The 21378-nt window shown below is 43.2% G+C and overlaps 1 protein-coding gene across 3 annotated transcripts in view; it reads right to left on the bottom strand.

Annotated features, from left to right (window-relative positions):
* The window catches only part of GRIA1 (glutamate ionotropic receptor AMPA type subunit 1), a 306881-nt gene that overhangs the window by 83989 nt on the left and 201514 nt on the right, over positions 1-21378 (bottom strand). For all 3 annotated transcript variants that reach the window (XM_058720887.1, XM_058720886.1, XM_058720895.1), the window contains 3 exons: positions 11250-11360; positions 10336-10542; positions 3631-4001 (listed from right to left, as the gene is read on the bottom strand). In XM_058720887.1, the coding sequence (XP_058576870.1) occupies positions 3631-4001; positions 10336-10542; positions 11250-11360 (689 nt within the window). The remainder of the gene's footprint in view (positions 1-3630; positions 4002-10335; positions 10543-11249; positions 11361-21378) is intronic.

Genomic DNA, 21378 nt, shown 5'->3' with positions numbered 1-21378 from the left:
AATTTCAAGAGGATTTACTGGCATATGTCATTGAATATGTTAATTACAGATGATTTATTCATGATATAAGTGCAGAAAAACATTGACTTCAGGCACTGTGGCCAGTGCTGCTGGTTGACCCCCCAACATCTATCCCCATATGTTCCCCTCTAGAGGCTAGAATACCTAAATTCTTGCTCTACTGGCCTTGCTTGCCACTAGGAAGGAAGGGCCACTTTTCTCACTAATAAGATAGAAGCAGATATCAGCTGCTGGGGTAGGGAGTATTCCATTAAGCTTTTGTTTTTCTGATCCAAAGAGACAGAAATGGCAACACTCCTTCCCTTTCTTGTTGTTTGAACACAGACACAATATCTTGGTGTAGCCATCTTGTGAATATGAGAAAATGTCAAGACAGTCACAAAACAGCAGATCCTGATTTCACTGAACCATGAACCACTGACTACTTCTGCTTTTCTAATAACGTAAGAAAGATAACTATCTGTTCATATTGCTGTGGTCAGATTATTGTGTTAATTGCAGGCAACCACATTTATCTACATTTTGTTGGCTTTTGGGTGACAGACATTAACATGAACTTTGAAGAGATTAAAAGAGATAAAGCTACTTGTGTATGAATGTACATACATGTAATTCAGATGGCACTTGGTTTTCCAAATTCTAAATTAGTGAGGATTTACGATATTTTCTTTAAACAGCAAGAGTAACTAGTTGAAGCTCGTTTGAAAGGATGTTTGATGCAAACAAGCCCCTTAAAGTTCTTCCCACCACAGCACCCAGAGTGTCTCTGACACAGTACTTTGCATGTCAGAGGCTCATGACACGTATGACTTCATCAGGGAATACATAGACAGCAACAATAAAAGCTTCTGTTGATGTTTGCAGCTGCTTGCTTGGTCTCTGGCTCTGATCACTCACTGTCTAAGTGTCCTTGTCTTTTTTGTATGGCCCAAGTGAGATGAAGTACATTCCTTTTCTTTTTAGCGTGTATTTCCAGGATACACTGTAGTGTATACTCTGACTCTCAGGGTTTCTACAGGCCTCTAAGCTCTGGGAACGGCCAGGGTGGGCCTGATAAGGAAAAGTCCACCTCAAGTAGATATTACTTCTTATTCTGGAATGTTTACCCTTTTGTCTGTAAGACTCTTTAATCCAAAATGACAAATCCTTCCTCCCAGTTCCTGTGAGAAGAAGTCTCAGGAATCCTGGTGTTGCTGGTCTCTGGGATCAACCACTGGCTGTTTCTGCTTTGTCCTGCACTTCGCAAGAAGGGAGAAGTCTAGTGGCTTTCACATCAGTGTGAGCACCCTTTCTTCCAGTGAAGTTTAGTAGAAGCCCAATATATAAAATCAGTAAAATAACAAAAAATGGCCCTTGTCTTATAGTGCTTCCTGGATATTATATTATGGGTCCTACATATATCAATCTATTTTAAACCTCATAACAATACTTAAGGAGGTAACGGTTCCATTTTACCAGTGAAAAAAACAGGCATAGAGTGGAGGTGTTCTATCAAAGATTGGGAGGAAGGAGGCTGGGATGGGTCCTTCATAGTTTCATTTTCACCTCAGTGTCGGTTCCTAAGATACTCTAGTGGAACCCTTAGAAGACCTGGAGACAATGTTTGAAAATCCTTTTGCAGCCTGAGGTCACAAACTCAAATACTCTCCCAGGGGTCAGCTGAGTAACAAAGGAATGAAGGTGGTTACCTGGGGGCTGCAGTGCGGTGGAGTGTGCAAGGATCAGCTAAGGGGGTGGCTGCCACTCGGCTTTGCACAACCATTACCAAATTCTGTGTGGATCAAACACAAACATGCCTCCCAGAGGGCTTAGCTTTTGTGGGCCACCAACTTGAGACAATCGGAGAATGGGTGGAGACTCTGAAAACGTATCCTGAGGTCAGACCACTTGGGTGCCACTAGAAGGTGAGATGCCCACCGATGAAGGAAATAATGGAGAAAAACAAGCTCATGGGTCTTTTTGGACATATGCATATTGTGATGGCCCTATGTTATACTGACTAGCTAAGAGTCATTTCTTCCCACTGTTTATCTACTGGCCTGATTTATTTTTAAGCAAGTCCTTCCCCTTCTTGGTTCTGTCTACTCTTCACCATGTGTTTGCCAGTATTGGCCAAGCATCCAGTCTCACACCTCCTCTCCCACGCACCCCACCCCCCAACTGTCTTCTTATTTAAAGAAAAACAAGATTATAATGGTGAACAATGAGACTACCTAAATTATACAGCAGCCAAAATGAGTCCTGAGGGAAGATCCTTAGGAAGATTTTATTCCTTTGCTACTCAGGAATATTGGTTCTCATTGACACTCAAATGCAAAACAGACAGGTGGCTAAGATGCCTCCAGCACTTGCCTATAAGGCCTTAATATTTATGTAACTTGCCCCCAGAAGGTGACAATGTGTGCAAATCTATTTATGACAGCCAAGTTCTAAGTCATGCCTCCCCACATGCTTTAGAAACTTGGTAGTCTACAAGGGACTGCCTAATGGAAAAGGAGTTCATAGACACTGAACAACTGTAAAAGGAAAGGGAAATATAGTCAGTGCTTGTATATCAGATAAACTGGAGGGGATCTGTCACATGAACATTCCAGAATGTAGTTGAAAGAACATCATACACAAAGACAGGAGGTCAATAAATGTGAGGACTGGGCTAGATTGGGAGTTTTCAAGTTTCTTTTATGCCCCCGCCGCCTTTCCATCCTTCCTCCTTTTTTTCTTTCTTGGCTTAGGAATCATTTTTTTGAAAAAACAATAATATTTGCAGTCTAATGTATAAAACAGACAAAGTGGACCTACTGTGGTTCCATGTGGAGGCTGCGGCCTCACTGATTTGGGCACCCTAGCACTCTCAATGCACTATCTGAGGCACCTCTGAGAAATCCCATGTTCGAACTACAAGAAACAAATTTACATCACCGTTAGAACTAGATTATTTCCAAGGTCTGTTCAGAACTAAGAAAAAGAGAACCCTTTTCTCTTAAAAATGAAGAAACCTAGGTCTGCTAGGTCAGGTGACCTACTCAGGGCCATTCCTAGCATGCTATAGCTGGTACTAGAACCCACTCATAGTTCAGTGCTCTCCTTCCATCATTTAGAAAGTCGCATAAGATGGTGGTCTGAATCTCAACTCACCTAGCTACAAGCTCTGTAACCTTGGCAAGATATTCAACATTTGTGTGGTTCCTCATTTATGAAAGAAGATATAACAAGAGTCCCACCTTATGCTTCTGTGAGGAATCAGTGAGATAATGGATGTATGGGACTCAAACCCTTGCTTAGCATATAGTAGGTGCTTACTAAATGTTAGCTGTACCATACTCTCCTCCATCCCTTCTCTGTTCCTTGCAGCTACAGAACATCAGACTTGTGATTATCCCTATTACTCTTGATGGAGCACATCAACCAGATAGCAGACAGAGCTGGCTCAGACACAGGATGCATCCAGCCGATGGACAGCATGCACTGGACAGTTGGCTGTAAAGCATAGCTGAAAAGCTGAATACAGTGAAGTCTGGAAATAATTCCTATCTCTTAACTTTCCAATATTTGCTTTGTTTTCCAAGAAAAATAAGCATTGAGCAAAGGGGTTGAGAAGAGCTGACTGACCTGGGAGAAATGTCACATCCTTGTTGCATGAATGCTCCCAGGGAGAACCACAAACTGTTGAATATCCCAAACTCATTGGATTGGTCACTGGTTGTCTGGTCCCGCCCTTCCTCAAACTCTTCACTGTGCCATTCATAGGGGCTGAAGCGGCTGACCAGGAAAAGGACGACACTCACTCCAATGTAGGCAAAGACAATGCACATCCAAATTTCATAAGCCAAAGGATCGAGGAAGGAGAAGACCCCCGGCTTGGACTTCTGCGGCTTTTTTATCATGATGGAGATCCCCAAACTCATAAATGGCTTGGAGAAATCTATCACCTCTTCCCGGACCAAGGTGATAGTTAAAGGAGCCACGGCCACATCGGCTCTCTGCAAAAAAAAAAAAAAAAAAAAAAAAGGAAGAAGAAGAAGAAGAAGAAAAAATGCAGTTGAGCTCAGCAGCTCTCTGTTCTTTTGTTTCTTTCTCCACTGAATATTCTTTTGCATTTTAAAGGATGTGCGAGTTGAAAAGAAACTCAGAAGTCTAATTCCTCCTACTGTCTATATTTCTGACAAATGAATGATCAGTTCACTATCTTATAGGAGAGATCATCCCAGTGTTTGACAGTTCTAACTGTTAGGGCATCTTCCTCACCTTACTAGAAAGGGGATGTTGTGATATATGTGGCTTCTGCCTTCCCAGCAGCCATGCCTCCTTCCTCCACAAGAAGAACCACTCCTGTCTACTTTCAGTCCTTGTAGTTCAAATCAGCTAATCACTCTGGTTACATAGTGAAGTGCATGACCCAGGTTTGGCCATCGGTATACTTCGTTTCCCTGGTCAGAATGATTCATTCAAAAATGGTATAGGACTCAAATCCATATAATGAGCATTAGCCCTGAGAGTCAGAGTGAGAGATTTAGAAACTGATCCAGAATGTCATTTGGGCCATGCTAAATTCAGGGCTTACCCCAGACTCCAAGGAAGATGGGTTAATATATTCTATTTGTTCCCAGGAACATGAGCCAGCCCTTCTGTTTGCCTAAGCCAGTTTGGATTGGGTTTCTTTTACCTGCAGCCAAGATATCCCTAGCTAATAGTGTGGTAAAGGCAAATTTAACTCAATAAACTCTTACTGGGCACTTCTTTATGTTCAAGCCCTAGGCTGGAAGCTGAGGGTAAGCTACAGTCCCTACACTCAGGGTATTACAAACTAGTAAGAGAGGTTGGTATACATATCCACCTTTCCCTCCTCTCACCCCTCCCCTCCTCCGCAATTTTTCAGTCTACCAGGTAGGCTGGATGTACTAGCCAAGAGATACACAATGATACAGGAGACAAGAGGCATTAATTCTGGCTGAGGAGATCGGGGGCTACATCATAAAAGAGGTGACACATAAATTCGGCATTGAAGAGGGGTAGGATCTTGTTGCTCTGGCACAGCACACATTTCAGAAGGAGGGAATTATATGAGTGAAGGCCTTAAAGAGAGGAGGAAAAGAAGCATCACAAGTATTTTTCGTGAAGACGCCTAAGAAACATACAAACAATTCAATTTTTAAAATTCGGATCCATGTAGACAAACATAAAAAAGGTTGCAAGAAATGCTCATCTTTGAGCATCTAGCATGTGGAATCACCATCCTTGCTCTTCGGTCCTTCCTCCCTCTCCCTAATGGCAGAAGCACTGGCATCTACACAAATAAAAATCCACTGCTCTGTTGGCTTGAGATCAAGAGATCCTGGAAACCCAAGAAGGTTCCATGGACAGGTGCCACAAAACTCATTTTTGAAATGAGAGACACATCTGTGCAAGTCTGTTCCAGGTGGATGGCTTTCTCTCATGATGCACAACAGTCCAGATGTGAAACTGGTGACAGATGTGTGCAGATGAGTGCCCCACTTAGCTGCCGACTGGTGTTGCATAGAGAAGATTTCGGCTGATTACTGTCATTGGCTGGGGTTTTTGAGAAGGTGCTTCAAGTGGAATAAAAACCCTGGCTTCAGAATGACTTAAGATCTCACCCAGGGAAAGAAACTTTCCATAAAGCAATGTGAATTTGATAGTAATTCTGCTTTTTTTTTCCTAATAGTCACTGCATAAATCTTTTATTATTATTATTATTATTATTATTATTATTATTATTATTTTGCAAATACTTACAAGCAAGTGCAAGGGAGAAGATACCTACTCTTTTGTCTGTACCCTAATATAGATAGAAAAGGAATGGAGGAGAAAAGTAATGGAAATGACTTAGAGGGACTACTACATGTTACCCAAAAGGGAGGTGAATGAAGACCAGCTTTGAAGATGGTAACAGGAATTGAATGGATTCGTTTGATGCCTCCTGAAGTGAGTTAATGAAAGGGACTGTGGACTGGAAAAATCACAGAAGCACATCATCATAATGCTTAGTTCATTCAGCAGTTCCAAGATTTGTTTCATAGAACATTATTTCTGAAAGGATGTTAATAAGTGTAACATAAAAACAGTGTGAAAATTAGGAAACATGAATCTAGGAAATATGAACTTAAACAGGTGGGGCGAGACTCCTCAGAACCTTTAGAAGATCACTATGCACTGAGAACTTCCAAGAGAGGTAAGTAGATGTAATACTTCTAAAATTATCTGGCCGTGGATCCCTGAGCATCAAAAGAGACCCATCTGTGTAGGAGACATACACAGTGGGAGATGCCACATTCAATGACCTTACTTTATAGAGAAAAACTCAGGTCCAGAGAGGGAAGGTGATTTGTGCAAAGCTGCAGTGTTTCGGTTTGTCTGACATTGACTGAGAGGTCTTAAGAGGTGATTTCCAGCACCTGAGGTTGTTAGTGGCGCTCTGCAGGATTGGTCAAAGGCAGAGCTTACCTGGGAAAGTTAGACCTGGCTGCTCTGCTGGTGACTTGCTGACCATGTGGCCTTAAGTGAAACTGTTGTCTTTTGGAATATCAAATCCCTCGCTAAAAAAAAAAAAAAAAAAAGGCGTAATAATTTTTTGCTTTACCTATTTGATAGGATGGTTTTGTGAGGATCAAAAGAATTCAAATATGTGAGAATACTGTGAAGTGTAAGCATTCCACAGATCCTCAAAATTATTTACTTAAATTGACATTAGGATAGTAGCTTCCAAAATTAAGCATACGTCAGAATCACCTAGAGGGCTTTTAACAATGCAGGTGGCAGAGTTTCTGGATCTCGGCGTGATACCTGAGAATTTGCATTTCTTTTTTTTTTTTAATATTTATTTATTTTGGGGGGAAACAGAGACAATAGCATGAGCTGGGGAGAGCAGAGAGGGAAACACAGAATCTAAAGCAGGCTCCGACGCTCTGAGCTGTCAGCACAGAGCCTGACACGGGGCTTGAACCCATGAACCATGAGATCGTGACCTGAGCCAAAGTCAGATGCTTAATTGACTGAGCCACCCAGGTGTCCCGAGAATTTGCATTTCTAATAAGTTCCCCAATGATGTTGATTCTAATGGTCCAGACATCACACTTTGAGAACCACTGACCTAGGTGAGCCCCAAACAAAATATGTGATGTCTAGAAACAATACTGGGGAGACAGTAAACAGTTTTGATGTTGTAGGTAAAGGCGAAATGTGAAGAAAACCATTAAGGTTGGAGAGCTACTCTGAGCCAGGCACTGTGTACGTAAACTCCCCACCCCAGCCCGGGGATACGGGATTCACTTTCCCTGTTTTACAGCGGTTCAATAACTTGCAGGTGCCTGCCGTCAAAGTTCACTCTCGTTCTGCTCCACCAAGACAAAGGACAGGCAGGGAAGCCACCTGTGAATCAAGCACAAAGCCAAATCCATGCAAGAAGCAGAAACTTCATTTGTAGCATGTGGCATCTGAGAATGCAGACACTATTGCTATGCCCATCGCCAGTGAACAGTAGCCTTACAGTCCAGTGCTCAGATGGCTTGGAGTTCAAAAGCCAGGCTGCATGTCACAACTCTGCTTTTACTAGCTGTCCTTTGCCAAATTACATACCCGCCCTCCCCCCCCCCCCCCCCCGGCCCTCAGTGTCCTTATCTATGAAATGTGGAAAATAATTGTATCTGTCTTATGGGGTTGTTAGGAGGAGGAAATGAAATAATGTGGGTCAAATATTTAGCATGGCACCGGGCACATACTACCTGTGGAAATGTTACTACTACAGGTTTTGATAAGAACAAGGTGGAACAACATAAGAGACTCTTAAAAACTGAGAACAAACTGAGGGTTGATGGGGGGTGGGTGATGGGTATTGAGGAGGGCATCTGTTGGGATGAGCACTTGTTGTTGTATGGAAACCAATTTGACAATAAATTTCATATAAAAAAAAGAACAAGGTGGAGGAAAAGAAGATGAAAGAGACCTTGATTGGCTTAACTATTTAAAAGGCACAGAAAGAATCAATTTGGGAGCCTCCAAATGAGTTTTGTCTGACCTTCTGGTTATTTGTGGCTGACAGATAGTTCCTCAAACTCCTCTATTCTTCCTCAGGGGTACAGAAAAAGAAAGCCAGACCAAAACTCAAGGGAGGATGTTGAATTGGGCCCATCATGGAGTCTTGAGAACACAGTTTATAGAGCACAGAGGGACAGGCCTGATGGAGGAGACGGGATGGATGGGAAAGGGCTGGCCCTGGGGCATCAGAGGTAACTCTGGTTTCTTACTGATGAGCCAGTGACCCACCACTGACTGTTGGCTATTGGGAAGCTTGACCTCAGGATGATCATACCATTGTTCTGCCAGGATCACAGGCCTTTTGCTAAGGGAACTGTGGTCCATGGGGTGAGGTCGAACATGAATGCTAGTGGAGGTTCCCATGGAAACCAGCCTCCAGATGCAGCGTTAACCGTCCAGCTCTCTGTCATCAGTGGAGCTTCCCAGAGTGAGAGAAGTAGAGGGAGGAGAAAGGGTAGAAGTACATTCCACTCCTCAACTCATTAACCATCTTATTAGGTCATCTTGAAAGCCACTTTCCTATGGAAGATTTTCCTTATTTCATCTATTTTTTGAGTTCCCTTTGTATGGCTCCCATGGCCATCATGAGTCCTATTGCCTTGATATTGGAGAATGGAATTTAACCTAAATGGTTGCTTCATCCTGGCCGGAACTCAACATCAACCTGTGACTTAGTATATGCTTCTGCTCAGAGACCCTGCCTATAATCTTCAGTTTCTATGAGTAAAGCTGTGGTGGTCCCTTTCCTGCAAGTAGTGGCTGACTTCTTACATTACATTTGTTGTTTCTCTACTCAAGTATCTTCATCATCTCCCAGTACCCACTGAATCAATCCATTCTTCCCCTTGTCACTTCTTACTCAACCATAGCCCTGACTGCTCAATCCAAGCCCTCTACACAAATGACCACTGTTTTCTTTCTTTTCTTTTTTAATTTATTTATTTAGAGACAGAGAGAGAGAGAGAGAGAGAGAGAGAGAGAGAGAGACAGAGAGAGAGAGAGAGAGAGAGAGACAGTGAGAGAGAGAGAACGAACAGGGGAGGGGCAGAGAGGGAGAGAGAGAGAATCCCAAGTAGGCTCCATGCTGTCAGCACAGATCCTGATGCGGGCTTGAGTCTACAAACCATGAGATCATGACCTGAGCTGAAATCAAGAGTCAGAGGCTTAACTGACTGAGCCATCCAGGCACCCCAATGACCAATGTTTTCGCACTCTCCTTATACCTCTCTTATTTCCATCACCATTCTATTGTTTGTACTTTAGAAATTCCTGGGCTGCCTTTCTCTCTATTTGAACATGGGCAATTTTCAGTTTCCATATCTTTCTTGATGGCTAGACAAACTCATGTTAGCCTCTTGCCTGATCCTTGAACCATACTATCTTTTACTACTCTCTCTCTGTATTTTCTACCCCATAAAATGTTAAGATCCTTGGGGACAGGGATCAGATCTTTTACTTCTCAGTGATTCCTTAAATACTTAAAGCAATTCAGACATTCAGTGGCTTCTCAGAAATGCTTCAACTTATTGAAGATTTTATAGCAATCGTGCATGGTGTTATTTCAAGTGCAGTGAGTGATATAAAGACAGAGAGACCTACTCCTATTACACAGAAAACTATTATACAAGGCAAGGTAAGCCACAACAGAAACAGAAACTAAATCCTGCAGGGGAAGGCAAGAGCACTTAGAAAGGAGAGTTAATACCTGTTATGGGGAGAAAGAAATGACACCTTGGAAAAAGCAATATTTGATATAGATTTTTGGAGAAGGGACAGGAGTTTGGGGGTACTTAATGGAAGGGAGCACTCTAGAGAACAGAGTGACTCAGGGGTGGTCTTGCTGAAGTGGATGGTATCGGAAAGGTAATATTGGGGTGAGTGACTAGAAAGTTAGGTTGAATCCAGGGTGCATCTGGCACCAGGGAAGAAGTTTATATGGAGGGGCCATAAATGATTTTGAGCAGGGGAGTGGCAACTCAGCAGTCTGCCTCAGGAAAACTCATTCTGAATCCCAGTATTGCCTGTGTTAGGTCATGATCAACTGCAGTCACAAGACTGAACTGAGAAAGCCGGGACCAGTAAGTAGCCTTGAACAAAGAATGTCTCAAGATATTGGATTTTGAACACCTCATCTTTTTGGCAGCAACTATACTAAGTTAGGGGGTCCAATAGTCATCTGTGGACGGGGCCAGCCAACCACCAAATTATTTTCTGTCAAACTCTCTCCCTGTCCTCCAATCCCCCACCCTGTGGAGAACTTACTCCATAGACCAGCTCTCCCACCATGCCATTCCAAGCCTTGGTGTCAGGGTCACGGGCTCCATATTTTCCATCGCTGACAATCTCAAGACGGTAGGAGTAGCCCACATGTTTGGCAATCTCTGCTGCCAGCTCTACACAGTAGCCCTCATAGCGGTCATTGCCCTCAAACTGGTTGGCATTCTTCTTGAGCATCACATACGGATCTTCCTGGTAGAAAAATGGGGGAGAGAGAATGTGGGTTGTGGGTCCACTCATAGGTAAGGAGGACTTTGGCATGGCAGGGAAAGATGTCAACAACGTTGGTTAACTTTGGTCTCTCTAAGTCCCTAAACCTACTTCCTGCATTTCTGCTCCCTCCATTACAAAACTTCTTGGGCTAAGAAAGTGAACTCTTAAAATAAGAATATTTCATAATTCACATGTGGAGCTCACCCTTTTAAATTATGTTCCAGGAGCTTTTGTATTTTTTGGAGGTGCCTCTAGGGGACTATGTTGGGAAAGTAGGCCCTAAACAGTCTCCAGCTTTCTCACAGGCAATCACTGAAAATCACAGCAGTTCAGTGGATATAAAGTAGCTAAAGTGCTGGCTTTTAGGAGACTTTCTTAGAAAATGGCTTCTACTGAAGGAGTGTACAGTCTGAGAACCACCATAATTTAGTCTCACCATTATGTCTCATATATGGGTAAACTATGGCTCAAAGGAGGGTGACTTATCCCAGTATACAAAATGAAATCATAGCAGAACCAGAGTGAAGACAGCATCTCTAATTTCTAGGAAACTCCTTTTTCTACTCCCTCTTTCTACCTATAGCATGGTTTCGGCAAGAAGAACAACCAGCTTATGCTCCTGGGGAAAACCTTTGTGTTGGTCTAGCTTACATCTAGATAACCTCAATGAAGGACTGAGTACTCACTAGGATTGTAGTAACGATGTATGTTCTATTCTGGACACTTGAATTGTCCCCCCCAGCTTGAGCGTCGGTGGCTGCAGGGACAAACTTATCATCTTCATTCCAGTAACCGATCTGTTAAGGAGAGGAAGGTGGTGACGTGAGATGAGACAGGCTCCTCAGGACTGGCTTACTGTGGACCACCCAGCCAACACCAGACAAAAAAGCAAGGATCTAGGCATCATATCATACAATATTGGACACACCAGGCTCTAAAGCATTGGTAGATAAAAATAACAAGAGGTAAAATGCTCTCCATCCAGGTCCTCCCAGTCCCACCCCTTTGAACATCCTCACCATGATGGGCTGAGCCTAGAAATTGCCCCTGTGAAGAGGGGGCGGGTTTAACTCTTAATGCAGCTAGAATATTTTGTACAATGCAAGCCATGGCTGTGGAAACTAAATTCCTTGCAGCTGTTCACAAGCTCAAACCCCTTTTTCTTTATTTCTATTAACCCTTCTCTTCCTGAGCTCATTCTGAATGGCAGTTGGAATCATACGATTTAAACATTAAATTCCTTTTGCTTTATTTTTATATTTACCTGTATTTTTTCCATCTAGATTTAACTTCCTAGGTGATTGTTATTTTATGCTTTATCATTTATTTCTCTTATTTCCAATTATGAAATCTTATAATACTGAGTATATATTAGTGCCTAAAATTATTGGCTGAAAACATTATTATTTTTTTAAATTTGTGGGTTATTTATACTGGCTCATTTTCCAAGATCTTTCAGCTAATATTTATTGGATCCCTATCGTGTGCAAGACTCTGAGCTAAAAGACTGGTAGTATTGTGTGGGAGGTTGAGAGAGATACAAAAAGTCTAAGAGGTAGTCCTTGCTCTGAGAAGTTCCCCAGTCTACTTGGGAAGACATGACACATGCAACACACAAGGTCGTAAAGGATGGAGAGTTTGAGCCCAATCCTTTCAGGTTGGAGAGACCATGAACATGTGCCAAGATGTAAATGCAGGAATCTTCCCAGATATGTAAGTTCAATGGCTTCTAGGTGGAAGATAGGGTTAGCCTAAGAGGGCAGTGCGCAAGTGGTAGAAGATGGATTTTTTTTTTTTTTTAATTTTGGGAGAGGAGAGAAAGAGAGAGAGAGAGAGAGAGAGAGAGAGAGAGAGAAAGAGGGAGATTCCCAAGCAGCTCCATGCTGTCAGTGTGGAGCCAGATGGAGAGCTCAATCTCATGAACTGCGAGATTATGACCTGAGCCAAAATCAAGAGGCAGATGCTCAAACCACTGAACCACCCAGGCGCCCCAGGAGACACCTGGATTTGAATGCCAGGCTAAACAATATAGACTTTATCCTGAAGGTAACAGGAAGTCATGGGAGGTTTGGGAAGAGCAGAATGGCATGGCTAATACACATACACACACAAACACACACCTCTGTCCTGTCTCTCTATATCTTTAGACAGTTGTGTTTTGTTCTGTGGTTCTTCTTTTGGCTGTAGATGGTGGGTGAGAAAGGAAAGAGAACTGGAAGTGCATTTGCAGAGGAAAGAGCAGGCCTCCCACCAGCCAGAACTCAGACCAGGCTCACACAGCTGAGGCCTGTGCCAGGGGTCAACTCAAACAGCACTGTCTCCTTGATGCCTTCCCCAGTTTCGTTGGAAAAAAGCCATTCTCTCTGTGATCTCACTGCTGTTAACAACAATGATAATTGCCAATGCTGATTATGTTCTTGCTATTGTCAGATGCTAAGTGTTTCTAAGTTTTTGTGCCATTTCATTTGGATTAGAGGTGTCTGTAACCTGCCCAAGGTGATGCAGCTGGAAATTGGCTCTGCATTTGTTGCTAAGAGGGGACTTGGCTTCCATGATAACATGTAATCATTTTAATTAACATTTATTGAGCGCTTACTGGGTTTCAGCCACTCTTTTCTTCTAAGTGGTTTTTTTCTTTTCTTTTTTTTTTTATGTTTTAACTTCTTCCATCCTCACAAAAATCTATGAAGTGGGTACTTAATTATCACCCCCATTTTAAATGTGAAGCAACTGAGATGTGGAGAAGTGAGGCAACTTTTCCAAGGTCACGGTCAAGTCATGGAGCCAGGATCTGAGCCAGGAAGGTTGACTGCAGGGCCAGTAAGCTGCTAGCTGGCCCTTGAGTGCCTCAGGTAGGTCCCCATTGGCCCTGTGGTCTGGCTGTTTGTATGTCTGTCGCCATCTCTCCATAGTTCTGTGGGTTCCTGATGGACAAAGCCAGAGGTCTATTCCTTCTAGAATGATTTACTTAGCATGGCATATTCTTCCATAAGAAGCAGCTCAGGAAATGTTTGTTAAGAGAAGATGTGCTTCCAACAAGGAGACAGTGGACTCTACTGGGTGCTAAGACAGTCCAGAGGCTTGTCTCTCAGGGCATCGGGTCAAGATCTACCCTTGGTGCAGGCCTGTGCTCAATACTGCCTGTGTTAGGCACTTTTAGTCAGCACAGAAGGAGACATTTCTCCCTAAATGACACAAGAACCAGAAACTTAGATTTCCAGAATGTCAGAGGTGGAAAAGGCTTGAAGAATCACTTCTTCCAACCCCTTTCTTTTACAGAGAGGGATGAGGGGACAGGCACAAAACCAGGATGCAGTCTTGACTCCCTCACTTTGCTAGGCCAGGGCCCTGGAACCCTGGAGCACCTGTGGGGACTTTTCCATGGAGGTGGGTGAGGGGTCAGAAAATGGGAGACAGCTCTGGGTGCCCCATCTCTCCTTCAAAACACTCAATTCTGCTTTTTATCTCTTTCACATATTGGGATCCCTTTAAGAGTTCACTTTTACAAGGAGCCCTCTGGTTGAAAATGTTTAAAGCCACTAATGTAGTATATCATGATGCAAGTTTTCAAAAGATTTCCAAAGTACTTTCACAACATTTAACTCTTTAGCAAACAGCACAAGACAGGTGTGGGATTGTTTTCTCTGTTTTATAAAGGAGATAACTGAGCCTTGGGGAAATCAAATGATCTAATTTATAAATATAGAGATTATATAGCAGATTCGTGGCAGGGCATAGGAGCCAGGGCATGACCTCAAAGGTTAGGTTATTTAATGTAATCAATACTAACTCAGGAGCAGGTCTGGCAAATGCCATTTTCCCCCCACAGATGACGCTTTCCCTTTCTCTTTCTTTTCCTTCTTCCCCTCATTCCCTTCCTTTCTTCCCTTTTACTTTCCTCTTCACAATCAGGCACAGGTTTAGCTCCTTCTAATGAAACCATCAGTACAGAGCAAGTTGCCTTCTCTGATGTGCAAAATCTAAAATCTACAGTGTATTATTACATATTATTTTTTTTAAGTGGGGGCTTGATAGTCAAGAGATTACTCTCTGATATAGACAGACCTGGTTTAAAAGGTGGGCTTTCCTGGGGTGCCTGGGTGGCTTGGTCGGTTGAGCTTCTGACTTCAGCTAAGGTTGTGATCTCATGGTTTGTGGGTTCGAGCCCCAGGTCAGGCTTGCTGCTATCAACACGGAACCTGCTTCAGATCTTCTGTCTCTCTCTGTCTCTGCCCTTCCCCTGCTCGTGCATGCGCACGTGCTCTTTCTCTCAAAAATAAATAAACATAAAAAAAAGGTAGACTTCCCTAATTACTAATCTTTGGCCAGTTACCTGACCTCAGTGGGCCTCGGTTCTTGCTCTGTGGAATGGATACATCAGGAATATCTGTCTCTTGAGGTTTGCTGTGAGGATGGAAGGAGTTAATGCATGGACAACAATGAGAGCTGTATGTGGCTCATATTAATGCCTAGTCTAAGGGTAATGCCTAGTTGAAGGCTAGCAGGCTTCTATAGTATAAGACATTTCAGTATCAATTTACTATTGAAATTATCAATCTCTAAAGAAAAAGTGTATTATTTTAGAGCATTTCTCAAATTCATTTGGCAAAGTAACCCTCCTTACATGCAGAATGCCCTAGGATAAGTGTGCCGCAAACCACAAGACATTGCTCTAAAATCCCAAGTTATTTTGATAAAGGATAGGGGGGGAAAGCAAGATAAATCTGTTGTAGGCCAGATTTATACTACTTAGAAAGAGACTTTAATTTCTCAAGATAGTGGTCCTTCAAAGCTAGTATTGTGGCATTAGTTGTTAAATTGGGATCTATAAAAGTTACTGCATAGCTTGGTTTATATACAGTTTCCTTGATATCAAAAGCTAGAGGAATAGCTAAGTGTCCTAAACAAGTTTATTTGATGTCTGACCCTTTTGTAGGGAAATAAAACAATATTGCCAGTCAAAAGAGTGGGGTGATGCCAAAACCCGGCCTGCACCTCACATAAGCTAGCAGTTGAGAAATCTGGCTCCACAGTTCGATGAAACGAAAGTTGACAAAGAGTTTTGAAGAGACACTACACTTCAGAGATGAGAGCAAATTTCCCTTTCTTGGAGAAATGGGTTGGATTATTATACAGCACTTTGATTCTCTACTGAGGATATGCAGGACCTTTGATTCTCTCTGAAAGTAAATCAGAGCTAGTGGCTGGGTAAAGACTGGGGCCCATTGTTCAGGAGAGGATTTAAACAATTTTAACAGTGAGAGGTCCTCTCCTGGGGCCAGTTATAATTTTTGATCTTCTGTTTCCATCTGCCTCTAAAGATTCTTTGAATGTAGGAAATGAGTCTAGATGATAGATTAGCTTTTTTTAAGTGAATGAAGTCTAAAAAAGAGATAGTTATAGAACAGTAAATTCAACTGATCTACCTTGCACAGTCAGCAAGTCAGATTTACACATTTGTATCTCTCGGCTGCCTGTAAAGCCACAGCCTGGGGACCTCCGAAAATGAGATCCATTCTAATACAGTTTTAAAAGTAGGTTGCCTATTGTGGCAAAGTCAACTAGATGACCAGCAAGGACTCTTATTCTCTTTCCCTAGCATAGAGGTGTTGGCAGGAAGTAGCTCCCTAGCCAGAAATTACATTTCCCAGCCCATGGGGCACCTAGGTGGGCCAGAGGATTGGGTTCTGGCCAGCGGAACACAGCACAAATGATGCCCATCTCTCTTGGTCTGACTCCTTCAAATCTCTAGCACAATTTCTGCTTTCTTTCTTCCTCATCTGTTAGCTAGATGTTGATAGCCAGAATGATGCAAACGGGCAATGGAGCCTCTATAAGCCTGAGTCTTAACCAGAGCCCTCAGTCCAAACACTGGTCACCAGGTGAATGAGAATTAAACATCTATTGCATTAAAGAGCTAATAATTCAGAGTTTCTCTGTCACTGAACCTAGGGTTTTCTTAACTAACCTACTTAAAGAATTTGAACTTAATATGTTTATATATGACTTTGAATTCTGCTGTAAGTGTTATTTAAAATTTTCCAGCATTTTTTTTCTTACTTGCTGGCAGATCTATGGAAATATGGGCCAGAATAGTATGCACCCTGGTTGCCCAGCAACATCCAATAAACTGTCTACTCATTTAATAAAAAGCCATTTATTTGCATGTGCTTACTATGTGTCAATATACTGCAGGGCTTGAAGGTATAATACATAACACAACTGTGGTCCCTGATTTTAGACAGCTGGCATTTTAGTGGCAGGAAGGTGGAGAAGAGGGGAAGAAAGACAATATATACCCAGGCCAGGGGTCAGCAAACTTTATCTGGAAAGAACAAGAGAGTAAATGTTTTAGGCTTTGTGGGTCACACAGTCTCTTTTCTAAGTACCTATCTCTGCTGTTGTAGTGCAGAAGCAGCCACAGACAATATCTAAACAAATGAATGTGGCTATGTTCCAAAGAAACTTCATTTATGGATACTGAAATTGTATTTTGGGAAATTTTCACATATGATGAAATAGTTGTCTTTTGATTCGTTTCAACCATTTAAAAATGTAAAAAAAAAAATACTAGCTCATGGGCTGTACAAAAGCAGGCAGTGGGATGAATTTGCCTTGCAGGCTGAAGTCCGCCAACCCCAATCTAGATCACTAAGCCAACAAGAATAGATCAGAAGGGTTAAGCATTAAGAAAAAAAAATAGAATGGGATAATGGGATTGTGCCAGATGGTGGGGGCCACTTTAGATAGCTTGGTCAAGGACAGCCTCTCCAAAGTGACTTCACTTGAGCAGAGACCTGAACCACAGGGAGAGAGAGCACACAAAACTGCAATGATAGAGAACATCAGGTAAAGGGATGGAATGATGTCAGTGCAGCTGTGCAGTGATGAGCTAGAGACAGAGGAGCAAGAGCTCATGCCAGAGGGAAGCAGCCTCTATTTTCTGAAGGTCAAGGGAAGGAGTTATATTTACCTGCAACAGGAAGCCAAGGGAAAGTTGTAGGCAGAGAAACAATAGAACCTGATGCATATTGACCTTACAGAAGGGCAAGGATGTAGATAGTGGGACTAGGTAATAGGTAAGGAGGCTCCCGTATGCATCCAGGATGGTGTGGGGGTGGCTTGGGCTCTAGGGTCAGCAGTGGAAACAGAGGTGGTTGGGTTGGAGCAATGTCTTAGAGCTATAAGAGGATTTGGCACGTCCAAAGTTGGGGAGCAAGGATTTACAGAAAAACTTCTGAAGATCATATGGAATGGAAGGCTGTGAATTCTTTGGGACTTTAGATTACTTCTGACATCAGCAGGACTTTGTGTCACTTTTAGTTTGCTTTCCTGCCCATGCTTTCCTTTCTAGTTACTCAGAGGGTCAGAATCCAGGATAAGAAACACAGGGCAGGGCAGGATAAGGCAAGGCAGGGCAGGGGGACTCAAGTCAAGTTGCAATGAGAAGTAGACACCTGCAATCAGGTCAGAAGCTAGACAGAGGGCCAATGATGATGGGAAAGATGGTTAAAATTCACAATGCTGGTCCCTTGATGAAAGACCTTGGAGAATTTTCCCTACACTTCTCCCTTGGCAGTCATTTATCAGAATTTGTGATCCAACCTGGATCTGATGAGGTATTTTAGATCTCAGATAGAGATCTCTACATCGGTACCCCCTGGTGAACAAGATTTCCTGAGGATTTAGCTTTAGCAGAGCCAACGCCAAATCTGGCATCTATGCTGCTAAATGTATGATGCATGGATGCTTGGAAGTGTGCACATTTCATTGGGATGTCAGATTGGACCCAGATACCTAGAGGGTATCTGTTGGCACATCAGTGCCAAGGATATAGGCCAAAAGATCAGGAGAGTGTCCCTGAGGCCCCAAATCAAGCAACAGCAGCTCCTCTTTATTACATATATCAGGTAAGGCCACGTAATGTTTACTGAAACAAGCACAACTAGGTCACTCTTAAATCTGAGGAATTACTTTGCTAGGAGGCTGATTGAGTAAAAGGCCTGAAGCCACAGATGTAGAGGAATTGATTTTCTCCAAGTCAGATTCCCTGTAAACAAAGGATGCTTGAGCCCACAGTCTAAGCAAGAATTTAGTCTTGGGGAAGTAAGCTGGAAAACAGCCTTGGGATCTGAAACAATAAAGCACAGCCATTTGCTGGTGGATTTTAAGGTTACTCTGTTCTTTCTGTTTGGTGATTTATCCATTCCATAGGCTTGTACAGCCTGATTCACTCAAACTCAAGGCTGACCAAAAAAAACAAAAACAAAAAAAACAAAACCTGTGGCCTAAAGAAGGGAGTTTAAACAAACAAACAAAGCACGTGCTGGATGTCGATTACATGCCAGGAGCTGCTTTTCTGAATCCCTCACTACAAGCTGTGGAGGTAGGAGGCACCGTTGCATTTAATTCTGACAGTGACCCTGTGCGGTACAGGATATTATCCCCCTTTTGGAGATGATGTAACTGAGGTCCAGGGAGGCTAAGTAACTTGTTCTAGGTCACGTGCCTACTGAAGAACAAAGCAGGGACTTAAATCCTGGCCTGTCTGCCTCCAAAGCCCAAGCTCATAACCATTCTGCCTGTGTTTCTCACCAAACCACCTAGAGCACTGGGAGCCTCTCCACTCGGGAAGCTGGCTTTTTAAATGTGCAGACTCCCGAGACTCATCTCTGTTCTCTTAAAGCAGAATGTCCAGCTTTGGGGAACCCGGGAATCTCTATTTTTAACAAGGCCTCCAGGTAATTCTTCTACTTGCTCAAGTGTGAGAACTGCCAATCTTGCTACGATGCGTCCTGTCCTGAGGAGAGCTCTTGATATCGTGCAAATTTGGAGGAGACAAGGAGGCTTCCCACAGTCTCTGGTGAGGTTTAAGGTCAACATGAAGGACTGAGACCCGTGTTCCCGGGGGTAGTGATTGGGGAAGTTCCCACTGATGGGCGTTTTGTCCATTGAGGAGGGTCCCTAACCCCACCTGCCCTGAGGGAGTCAAAGCCCAGCCCAGAGAGGGACAACTTGACTGGAGGCATAAGCTTCACAGGGATGCTATCACATGCATCGGGGTCCATGGTGTCAGTGCTGAGAGGAACTGAGGTTTGCACAGCCCAGCACCTCTCACTCATTTTAAAGACCCAGAGAAGTTAAAGCCACCCTGCTGGGCGATGACCAGGCTGGGGTAGAAGCCTCTGCCTTCTCTTCATCCTTATCTCATTACCACTATGTCCCCAATATACCTAGCCTGCTGCTAATGGGCAGGGAAGAATCTGGCTTTATTTTCAACCACCCCACTACACTGCAGGGAAAAGAACTAGATAAACACCCATGTTTTAATTTTGACAAACATGCAACTGCTCATAGGTAGTATGCATGTGCCAATTTCGTCCACAGGAGATAGTATTTTTCTGCCCTGAGGGCAGTAGGCCATTCTGAGGATTCTGAGCAAGAGCCCAGGTCCATGGTCAACAATGTGTAGGAGCAACCTTCTTGCCTGCCCAAGTCCTTACCCAAAAGAACTGCTTTTATGTTTTCATGTATCATGCAGGGGTGACACTGCCCCTTCTTCTCTGCATCTGAAAGGAAGAAGGGCTGGGGAGGAGGTCACGTAACTGGTGTCGCTTCTAAGGGCAGCAAAATACTCTGAGCTCCTCACTCCTCCGCAGTCATTGGAAATGTTCCAGTTGTGTTCTGGAGCCATTCAGCTGTGGCAGCTGCTGCAGCAAGATGAGTGTGGCCTGGAGAGTCATGGGGCCTGTTTCATTATAACTCACTGTGGGACCTTAGGCAGCCTACCGGGCTGGCCTGCCTCAGTTTATCCATCTAGGAAAGGGGATCTATATCATGAAGGCTGATATTCTTCACAACCACACTAAAGAAAAAAAAATACTTTGAAAAAGATAAATAAGTCATCTCAGGGCTTGTAGACTTTAGTCACATAACAGCTTCTGACATTTGCCATACCTGTTAGTAACCACTCACTGAACAATGATCAGGTGCCAAGGCATACATGATATGTCTCCATTTTATAGATGTGGAGATTGAGGATTGTAAGAGTTAGGTCATCTAGCAGATGTCTTTTCCAGCACGGGAGTTTGTAGAACAGGGGATAACAGAAATGAACTCAGACTTAGACTATTTTTGGATGGGCATCCCTTGCAGTAAATTTTGTCCCCAAGGACAATGCCCTTGTGCAATCACCATGCCAAAGGTTTGCTGAAAAGTGGTTATGCTCCTAGTGGCTACGCTCAGAACCAGATAGAGAGCCCTGTTTGGCAACTGCTGAAAGTTAACACAGGTAGTGGGCCTACTGTAGCCGATTCCTGAAGTGTGCCCAGTAGAAGGTGGGAAATGGGTTCTGGGTCCTCAAAGTGTTCACAATCTAGGAAGAAGTGTGGGATGTATGTGAATGCACTGCAACAGGGGACAGTGTGCTGGTGTCCTCCTGGTGACATCACATGTGCTGTGGGAACACAAAAAGACAAGAGAAGGCTTCTATTGGGTGAGGAAGGAGTGATGATAGAGAAGTCATTGAAACTTGGCCTTTGTGGCAGGCAGAGTAATGGCCCCTCTGAAGATGTCCATACCCTTTCCCCAGAACCTGTAACCTGTCACCTTACATAGCAGAAGGGACACTGCAGATGGGATTAAGGTTACAGACCTTGAGATGGGGAGATTATCCTGGATTATTGGTGTGGGTCTAAACCAATTATGTGAGTTCTTAAAAGCAGAGTATCTTTCTTGACTGTGGTCAGAGAGAAGATGTGAGGTTGGGTCAGATGTGATATTGCTGGGTTTGAGGATGAGGAAGGGGAATATTAA

This window comes from Neofelis nebulosa, chromosome 1 (genome assembly GCF_028018385.1).
Source record: "Neofelis nebulosa isolate mNeoNeb1 chromosome 1, mNeoNeb1.pri, whole genome shotgun sequence".
Classification (NCBI taxonomy): domain Eukaryota; kingdom Metazoa; phylum Chordata; class Mammalia; order Carnivora; family Felidae; genus Neofelis; species Neofelis nebulosa.
The sequence above is the reverse complement of the archived record's forward strand: the minus strand, read 5'-3'. Positions and strand labels throughout refer to the sequence as shown.